The sequence below is a fragment of the Cydia strobilella genome, chromosome 11 (assembly GCF_947568885.1).
Source record: "Cydia strobilella chromosome 11, ilCydStro3.1, whole genome shotgun sequence".
NCBI classification, from domain to species: domain Eukaryota; kingdom Metazoa; phylum Arthropoda; class Insecta; order Lepidoptera; family Tortricidae; genus Cydia; species Cydia strobilella.
Genome location: NC_086051.1, coordinates 3,475,502 through 3,485,947, shown reverse-complemented (window position 1 = coordinate 3,485,947; position 10,446 = coordinate 3,475,502). Strand labels below are relative to the sequence as shown.

At 35.9% G+C, this 10,446-nt stretch overlaps 2 protein-coding genes across 5 annotated transcripts in view; one reads left to right on the top strand and one right to left on the bottom strand.

Moving 5' to 3' along the window:
- The first annotated feature begins 11 nt into the window (after positions 1–11).
- LOC134745367 (pre-mRNA-splicing factor ATP-dependent RNA helicase PRP16-like) overlaps positions 12–10,446 on the top strand; it is a 111,845-nt gene continuing 101,410 nt past the window's right edge. For 2 of the 3 annotated variants that reach the window (XM_063679397.1, XM_063679399.1), the window contains exon 1: positions 12–159. In XM_063679397.1, the coding sequence (XP_063535467.1) occupies positions 100–159 (60 nt within the window). In that variant the 5' untranslated portion in view covers positions 12–99. Of the gene's footprint in view, positions 160–252; positions 366–10,446 lie in introns of those variants that run through there. The other variant, XM_063679398.1, reaches the window with a different exon arrangement.
- Positions 1,894–9,530, bottom strand: LOC134745400 (uncharacterized). 2 transcript variants are annotated; one of them, XR_010128168.1, is made up of 5 exons: positions 8,997–9,529; positions 8,559–8,734; positions 7,833–7,940; positions 7,326–7,421; positions 1,894–3,438 (listed from the first exon to the last, which is right to left on the bottom strand). XR_010128168.1 is itself a non-coding variant. In XM_063679441.1 (4 exons), the coding sequence occupies exons 1-4, from the start codon at positions 9,331–9,333 to the stop codon at positions 3,343–3,345; spliced, it is 717 nt and encodes a 238-aa protein (XP_063535511.1). In that variant the 5' UTR covers positions 9,334–9,530; the 3' UTR covers positions 1,894–3,342. The 2 variants fall into 2 exon arrangements, 1 of the variants encoding a protein (XP_063535511.1); XM_063679441.1 differs by lacking the exon at positions 7,326–7,421 and having other exon boundaries at positions 8,997–9,530.

The following is a 10,446-nucleotide window of genomic DNA, read 5'->3' as shown; positions in this document are numbered from 1 at the left end:
ATTATATTTTGTGGGGAATGTCGCTATGAAATAACCGACGGTATATTGCTACGAGAAGGTCTACGCGAACCAGACTTGGACAACTACTGTGCCATCATTATGGACGAGGCTCACGAGAGGTCGCTGTCTACGGATATGCTCTTCGGCCTGTTGAGAGAGGTAAGTGATAATTACAGCGCTATCTGTTGACAATATATGAAAATATAATTATATTTTGTGGGGAATGTCGCTATGAAATAACCGACGGTATATTGCTACGAGAAGGTCTACGCGAACCAGGCTTAGACAAATACTGTGCCATCATTATGGGCGAGGCTCACGAGAGGTCGCAGTCTACGGATATGCTCTTCGACCTGTTGAGAGAGGTAAGTGATAATTGCAGCGCCATCTTTTGAGATTATGTGGAACTATGATCAAAAGAATATGTGCCAGCCCTACTTTAGATCCATCTTTAGAGGGGTATATTCATATATTGTAATAAGCAATGGATACTATAATGTTATATATGACCGACGGTATATTATTACGAGAAGGTCTACGCGAACCAGACTTGGACAACTATTGCGCTATCATTATGGACGAGGCTCACGAGATGTCGCTGTCTACGGATATGCTATTCAGCCTTTTGAGAGAGACTTTTAGCGCCATCTAATCAACACAAGCTGCACTTTGTATAGAGAAATCCGAGCGCTTACCACGGGCACTCATCTTAAGCTAAGTTTTACAACGCCATCTATTATCCTCGTATCAAAACGCACCACTCCATAGCAGTTCACGCTGCTGTCGTAACTTTTTCATTGGCAACTAGATGTCGCTAGCTTCGCGTTGTTAAAAATATTGCTGAAAACCGGTGTAAAAACGATTCGATAAGACCGAATATTTTCGACATTTCTTGCTCGAGCATATTCGGCTAATTACTCTATCTTAATTTATTAATAATGTCAATTAAGTACATCGATTTTAACGCAATTAAACTCATGACGTTTGATTTGACCTTTACGCCTGAATTATTTGTCGTCGGCGTTGAGGTTAGGATAGGTTAATGAAGGTGAATTTCATATTCTACCAATTAGCGATAGGTTATATTGTGTTCGTCTTGCTCCTGGGCACAGGTTTCTTCTTATGAAAGAGAGAGAAAGGAGATAATTGTAATGACGGGTACTTATACTCGTATTTCTTGAATAAGACCGACCACAAGTCAAAATGTGTATGTATAGGTTACGCCCCTTATTCATAATCGTCTACTAAATTTGACAAGCCGCTAATTTGTCCCTTTCCGACGTATTGGTATGATGGAAAGGGACAAACGATTATTAGCGGCGTCTCAACTTTGTAGACGTTTATGAATAAGGGGGTACATATTTAAGGGACATCTTGCAAGTAATTCTACGTGATCGGTGGCCAGATTGATTTGTAAACCAAACAATTTGGCTGACAATTAATACAATACAGATTAGTAAAACTTGTATATATATTTTTATTCGACTACGGTTAAGCAAAAGGAGGGTTATGACTTTGACCGGTATGTATGTACGTATGTTCATCTGTTTCCTCATAACTTCTAAAGTATCTATAGTAACGGCACCAATCATAGAACATTTAGGAGTTTCAAATTTGGAGTATATTGTATTTTTCAACGACATCTGCAACATTTCTAACGCTGTCATGGGATGTATGGCGCCATTAAATTAAAACTAACAAAAATCAATGAAAAATAAAACCTAGGCATCTCTATGGCTCTTGTTTGTGGCACAATGTTGCCAGTGTTTGAAAATTGATGATAAATACTTATTTTACAGGATTTGTCTATACCATCCCACCTGGTTGAGTGCTTGGTAATGCACGTTGAAAATTGATCGGGTAATAACTAATAACATAAATAATACAAAGTAGTATCTTGTACTTATTTATTTATCAAAATGCTTCATTATAAATAGGACATTTAAATTACAATACTCTTAAAAACATTAGGCCTAGTATGCAGGTATAAATAAATATAAATACTCTCATACTTCGCCAAAATACTCGTCACTTTACCCGACTATGAACAATGATATTATATAACTATAGATAGGCTATACTCATACATAAGGAGCACAAAAATACTTCCATATTCATTTCTATACCTACGAAGATCTGCTATTTTTGAATTTTCGCATTCCATCCATCTTTGTCATACTCGTTGTTTAACATGAGCTTGTCTCTTTCTCTTTCGGTGAGCGGGAGCTCGTTAGCACATGCACATTTCTCGCTTGCCCGGGTGCGACTAAAGGAAACTTGTTCAATTTGTCACAAGTTATGCGCTTTAATTTTGGAACGCCTATAACATATCTTGAGTTTAACTATGAATAGAAGGTACATATGAATGTAACCAGTAAGAACAGTCTACACAAGTCTAAAAACTCATAGTTATATTGATTAGAGATTTCAAAAAACAGCAGTTAAATATTTAAAGTTCATAGTCGGTATTATAAATTTCTTACAAAAAACAGAACAGTCTTTTTCGATCAGAAATGAACGTTTACATATACTCAAGACATAAGACCAGGGTATCATCCCAGACCAACAAGATATCTCTATAAATTGTAGCCTATTTTACTATAGACATAATTAAACAGTTATATTTTAGGTTAGAAAATATGCCAACAGTTAATCACGGGATCTGTCTTTGTTCAGGAATGTCTGAAACGTTTTTTTTTTACAAAATTCTAATAAAATTAAAGCTTTCAGTCCGTGGAGCAACATACTGGCAGTCAATAAAAAACGTTTAAATTCAAAAAAAGGAACTGAAGAGCTGCGAAGACGCGTACCAAAAGCGGCAAGAAGCCAGATACTGGCAGTTGATGAAAATAAACAATTGAAGCCCGAAAAAGAAACACGCTCGAAATACTTGTTCCGAATTGAAGCCCCGTCAATGTCAGCCTTGGCTGTTAAAAAGTTTGACATTCAAATAAATAATCTAAATTGAGAGCTCGAAACTTTTTTTGAAACACCGTCAATGTTTCCCAAATTCTAGCAGTTGTTATAAAACCTTTTTTTAATAAAAAAGGAACTGCAAAAAGAGCTTGAAAACTGTAGATTTAAAGTTCAAAAGGAACCAAGGAACTAAAACAAACGTTCCTATTTTAAACAGACGATGTTTCCGCCGTTAAAAAACATCAGCACAAGGAACCAAACTGAGAGCTCCACTGCTTCGTTCCAATTTTAGACACCGTTTAAAAAAACATGAAATCCAAAAAAGGAACCGAATTGAGCTGCGTTCCTCATTTAAACATGGTCAATGTTTCTCGGTGGCCAGAAGCAGAAACAGGTGTTGCCAGCGGTGTCGCTGGCGGCCGGCACTCAGACCGACTTCGCCTTGCCCCGGCCGTTGTTTTGGCTGACAAGCATAACGCCCATGTTCATTCCGATGTTACCCCATTTGAGCGACTCGCTTATCTGCAACAAGGAAATAACCATTATAGTCTTGTTTTTATTGTTGAACGTAACTACTCTATTTATATCGTGCCTTAGTGCGGCTGACAGTCTTTATAGTAAAACTTTACATTTTAAAATCATAAATTGTATGGATGACACACGACTAACGCTGTCACCTGCACTTATTTGTGATTATTTTGTACATTTTTGTTTACTAATACAATGCCAATTTGTATAATGCCAAAGACTTATTTAATTTGACTACCAATTTTTTTATGAATTAAAATGTTCTTCTTAATACTCGGAAAACATCGATAAACCGCAAGGTCTCCTTTTAATTAGACTTTTTTAATACATATTAAATACGCCGATCGATAAGAGCTAGTTAAGAAATATATATATACCAATGCCGAAACTATTACATAACAATAGTGCTAGTAGGTATATTGTGGTTGATAATAGGTGTACTTTAAACTACGCATATTATGACTAAGGAGGACCACTAAATACCTACCTATAACAATAGTAATTAAGACATTAACTAGTAAACTAGTTTTATTCTCTTAATGAGTTATACAACTCATTGATCTGTCCATTGTCTAAAGTTAAATAAAGAAAATACTGGGCTATTATTATTTCCTCTTTTTTTACCGTCTCAATTTTCTGATTAAAATCTTTTAAATTTGAAGTAATATTAATATATTTAGATTTAGCTATTATTAATCTACTTTTTATTGACTATATTATTATATCGAGACAGACCTCTTTTTTTGCGCAAAAAATCTTCAGTCGTTAGGAATAATCAATGTGTATTAAATTAGACAACGTCAGCGTAACGATGCTTATGGGATTAATTTAAAGTATAATGTAGACAAACTAATAAAACAACTGTATCGTTAATGACGCTTAAAAATAGACTATGATATCTACTGCTTGTAAACTTAATTTTAATGTTTAATAACAACTTAATAAAACCGCTATTTAACTATTCAGTCATGTACATATCGCCGCTATACTTACTCAACCTCGTATCTGCAACACTCATTTGATGACAAAAACACCCGTATTCCGAATGAAAGAAAAGCGACATTTCCATCAAATGATTGTTGCAGATATGAGGTTGAGTAAGTATAGCGACGATATGATAACGCTATTTACGTCAAAACTACCTTTATTAACACCGATATGATCATGCAAAAACTAATACAAATAAACAAAAGTATCTAGTTACTTATAGAGTATCCGTTACGAAGTATTTTGACCGATAACTATGATAACCTTGGTATTATATAAATAGCGGCAAAGTCAAGGTTATTTATATGGGAGCGTGAATCGGGAAATCGTATCTCTATTAAATATAGTCTGGCAGACCAATGAGTCAGTAAAAACACGCGAAACTAAATATTGTGTAGATTTCTACCCTATGGGCCTACATTTTTCAAATTTGGCTACTTTTTGTACTGGCAAAATTGTCTTGGCAGGCTATAAATGGACTTCCTCTGACATTAAATAATTTATATCTTTTAATTCGATTTTGTTTCCAAGAAAATAAGCTCAACTGTACTGTCAGACATCAGACAGCTGCAAAATCTACGCTACAAACGCTGTCAAAATATCTTGACATTTACTCTACTGTCATTGATAGTCAATTTAAAGATTTTTTATTGTAGCTGTATAGTACATAAAGATACACACACATTTCAAGTTCATACTACCTGTATTATCCTAACAATTATCACCACAACAAAATAAACAATTCCACAAGCACTAACTTTCTTTTCTGGGTATCGAACCCAGTGCTATCTTTTTTTTTATCAAATAATAAATTAATATGGCTGGAAGCCTGCATAATTTAAATTTAATTGTGCTATTCTCAATCAAAAGGGTACTTATTGTCGCTTGTCAATAAGGTGCTATTTCCATATAGCTTGAATTTGAAATCAACCTTATCGACAACCGACAATGTGGTACCTTTTGGTTGAAAACGTCACAATTAAAGTTAGATATTTAACCGCAAACACACTCCCCTGCCACCATACCCCACAAATATAGTAATAAAATATGAGTCTTTGTATTTAAAAAAAATCTAACTCATAAACATACATTCTAAATCCAACCATAAATAAATAGGCTCTCAGCCAGGTATAAATAAATTTCTGTCTTATTTATATGTAGTGTTCCATTAATAGAGGTAAGAAAAAAGGTTATTTCAGTTATAGAGGTGGTAAATAAGGTATTTTGGTAAACATTATGTATGAGTTGTAATACTTGTAATCTTTAACAATAAATAAAGGTAAATTAATCCTTGTCCTTAAATATTTTTTGTCTGTTTAAATTTTTGTTCGAATTTATTTTGAATGATTCTACAAAGGATAGATTTTGTTAAATTAAATTAAAAACGGACTTTATTGTGTCTTAAAAGTTTAATAAATGAATATTAATTTTTGGTTTTTCGTTTCGATAGTCTTAACTACTTAAACTAAATTATAAAATATTTGGATAGACTAAAGTTAGTAAAAATACGGAAATTGATCTGCAATAAAGTCCAAAGATATAGATACAGAGGTAAATTCCTATAACATTCTAAAAAAACAATGAAGCAAATGTAATCTTTCAAATATAGTCTCAGTAAAAGAGGTGAAATACACTCTCTGTCTCAATAATAGAGGTAAATTAAAATCGAAACAACTAATCCCAGTTATAGAGGTCTGTTTTGTCTCACTAACAGAAGTAACAGAGGTAATTCAGTGCTAAAGTGTCGGGACCGCACCATGAGTCCCAGCTATAGAGGTTTCCCACTTATCCAGGTGCAATTTAACCAAGTTTCACTGTATATGCTGAACTAACAAACCTTTTTCACAATACGTACGTTTTTTTACGCATTGCAACTAAATTATTATAAATAAACAACGCAACTTGGTACAAATCAAAGTATCAATTAATTGGTCAATTATAAAAAAACCTAAGGAAAAGAAGTTATTTTTTCCTTAACAAAGTCAGTCTTGGCTTCTTCGTGACGCAAATGCAGCTAAAGAATTTATATTTTTATGTTGTTTTTGCTTTTCTTTATGCACACAATATACAATGTAGTTTTATGTACAATGACAATGAGTTTAAAACATTTTAACATTTGGTACTTCTGAATACTAATTGAAAATTATGACTATTATAAGCAGTTTTTCTTGAAACTTTGAACTCTACTACAGAAATTCAAATAGAGCAATAATAAAATTATATATTTGATTTTGAAGGTCCGACGAAACTAAAGCACTTCGATCAGCCAATTTAATCTCGAGTACTTACTTTTGCATCATTTTTTATTTTACAAGTTTAATATGAATATGTTTTCAATTTTGACATGAGTCATAAAATAAATTTTTGCAAGCATGGACGCATAAATGAAAAATGTTTTGGTATATTACAAAATTACATGAATGTAACATACCTATTAAAAGACAAAACCGAGGAATGACGTACATAAACGAAGCTGATCAAACATCTTTATTGTTAAGTCCAAGGGCGAATACCTGACGCTTTTATAATCTTTTTGTATTTTATTATTTATTATAAACAATTTTAATTATTAGGTTTCCGTTCGGATCTAAGTTATTATTATTAATTATATGAATACCGTATAAATATAAATTAATTTCTTCTCTTTGATTATATGCAAGTTGATTAAGTCAAATAACATTGATTAATTATGCGGATTCTTTTGTAATCGGTGTAATTATCAGTTAAGAAACTATGCAAAGTCCGATTATCGTGTTTAAACACGTTTTTCTTGATACACGGGGCACGCAACAAATATTAGTAGATACCTACGTCTAAACTAAGTTAGATAAAACACATACACATATAAGGGGCACATCCTGAATTTACCAATCGGTATAAAAATAAAACCTCACCGGTGTCTTAAGGTTGCCAGCTGAGAGTCCAAAGCGCCTCAACGATTACCATCAAAAGATGATAATCATGGGTGTTTTCGACGTCGTTAAGCTGATCTGTAACAGAATGGCTACGTTGTGCGATCTCGTTTTTTTATTCAGATCCCAGTTTCCATGCCTGATGATGCCCCATGCTTTTTGTGCCCGATGATCGCCGTTTCTTCCAATGATTACCCGATTGAACATTGACGAAAACTTAAGTATAGACATCACAATAAGCATCGATAAAAAAAAGAAAATAGAAAAGATTACACGCATACGGGCAAGGGACCTGTTGAATTATCCCGTTTATGCATGCAATCACAAATAACAATTCTAGAATCGATAATAAACGAAACATCGATACATAATTACGTTTACACATCGGCGTAAAATCGATTTACGCGGACCAATTAAGACCGTTATATTGTTGGTTCTAGAATGATCGAAATTTTAATTTACTTTCATGCTTAGTAGGAGTTTGGTTACCTGTCTCATGCGAGCTTCTTGAGGTGTCTCCCCGTACCGGCACCAGTGGACGAAGTGCAGAGTATTATGCCAGTTCCTCTCGAACCTGGATTTAGTGGCCATGTCCAGCTGCAATCAGGAGAAGGCTCCTTAGTAGCTCCCATCAAACTGTGCCCACAGTTTCCAAAGAGCAAAAGCGCGAGGCTTTCACAATCTGAAAAGAGAGTTTTCCAATTCTGACGTCGCACGCCTAACTTCGAAATTCGTTTGAAGAACCATTCAAGGTTTAGAAGTTTAGTTAGTTCATGCAGTAATGTATTAGAGCTTAATGTGCCGTATTGAATCAGATGTCCTATTTAAGGCAACTGAAGCATGACAATTATATCGGCTAGACGCGTCTGCAGTAATAAGGTCATTGCGTATTTGCATTTAAAACGAGGCTTCAATTGAAACGGAATCTCACGATTCGAGGCGCGTGTTTTTGAAACGAGTGCTAACCGAGGGATTGTTTGGAAAACAGAGCGCATAATTACTCTGTCGTAAATGTCAACGATTTACAAAGTTGAAAGTAGTATCGACTGAAGGCCGTTGGGTTATTAAAATTCGATAAAAATTTCTTGAGAAACTTAAGCCGCGTGTGTGGTATGCCGTTAGATGACTAATCAAGGACGTAAGAACGATGACTCCGTTAAGCAAGAGGTATGTGAGAAGTCATAGTGAATTGGAAACTCGTTGCGACTAGTTTACCTTTGCTCGAATATCCTTTTCGGTGTTCGGCGGTTCCTGTTTGTCGTCCACATTGTTGATGCGGATCACTGAGTCCTTCTTCCAGAATGCACCCAGGGTTGTCTTCACAACACGTTTTCTTACACCTTTCTGTTGGACCGTGAACACCTCTATCTGTTCCGGGTTTTTTGTTTTTTCTGTAGATAAAACAGAGTAATTATAAAACGGTTTTCCTGACCTTAAGCATACCTTCTTGACCGGACAACGTTCGCCATTCATCTGTTGATTTCGTTTCGTTATGTTACGACACGATTTATTTACAATGGCGGTGCGTACGTGCTAAACTAAATCCAGTGCCGCACGCGACGTGAACGTTATCGAATGTCCCAATTACAATGATAAACTACCATTTCAAGTACGTTTTTATGAAATAAAATGCTATTTAATTACGATACATACCTTTACCCTTCTTCCACATGGCGATGGCGTACATATGATAGTCTGGAGAAAGGCAGGAGTCTGGTGGTAGCGGGTCCTCCGCTCGGACTTCGAGAATGAATCCGGTCTCCAGAACTGCACACAAGATGTTCTGCTCCTCATGTTTAAACCACTTGGTTTCGCGTAGCTTGTGGATCGCTACCGAAGATCCGAAGCGGGGTTTCTTCGGCGCGAAGAGAGCTTGTGCCTGGCTTCCGAAACGAGACAGCAGCCCCTTCACCGTCGGCGGCGGCGCTATGCTCTTCTCAGGCGGCTTGATCTGCTGGAAGCTCCGGCAGGTCACGAACCTCGCTTCCATTGAACCCTCTACCAAGTTCACAATTTCAATTCACACTCCCACCAACACTATTTGTTAAAAATACCGTAGTCGCGGTACTCTCGCTATCGAGAAATCGCGTTTTATATGCAACACTTTCACAATTTTGTTCGCGTGAGATCGCGCTTACAAGAGTTGTGACTACACGGCGGCGATGCGGCGAATAGACGCGGCGCGCGTGGCCGGGCCGGGTTTTATACGGCGGAGGAGGCGCCATACGGGAGGGAGGGGGTACCCTCCCACTGCCTGACCTCTCTAGTGATGGGCAATATATCGTAGCGTCAACCCAATTAATTTACAATATTTTATGATACACTTCGACTTTTATCTCTGATCTAAATTCCGTAATGTAGGGTTGTGACATCAATTGCTGGAAGATTTTATTGATTGTTGTCTGATGAGCGTTGAATCTTTTATTTTGCTGTTGCTTAAATTATGTTATGTTATGTTACTCTCATTTGTATGTAATATGGCCTAATTTTACTGTTAGTTAATTTGTTATCAGCCAGAATGCTCTACAAGAATAGATAAGATACGAAACGAATTTATCAGAGGCAGCTTCAAAGTCACTCCCAACTCCGAAAAACTTACGGAAACGCGACTAAAGTGGTACGGCCATGTTATGCGGATAGACGACGGCCATGTCGTGCAAAAAGCTCTAGCTCTGCCAGAAGGCAAAACAGGTAGAGGAAGGCCCCCTCTGACGTGGTGGACGAGTATGGCCAAACTATTGGAAAAAGCCCAACTACCCAACCCGACAACTCAAGACAGATCGTCTTGGCGCCGAAGGATAAGGAGAGCCGACCCCACCTAATGTGGGATAAGGCAAAGGAAAAGAAGAAGAGCCAGAATGCTCTAGTTTTAACTGTATTTCCTAAAAATAGTAACAATTAATTATTTTTTAATGATTACCAATTTTAATAGGTTAATTGATTTAAATTTATGTGATTGCAAATCGTTTATTTTTTCACATAATGCGCACTTAAAAAGACTCCATAGCTTGAAAAGAAAAGTGATGTTAAAGTTTTGTGCTTAATAGGTTTTAGCAGTTAAGAATATTTATCGTAATTTTAATTAAATAATTTTTTACGTCAT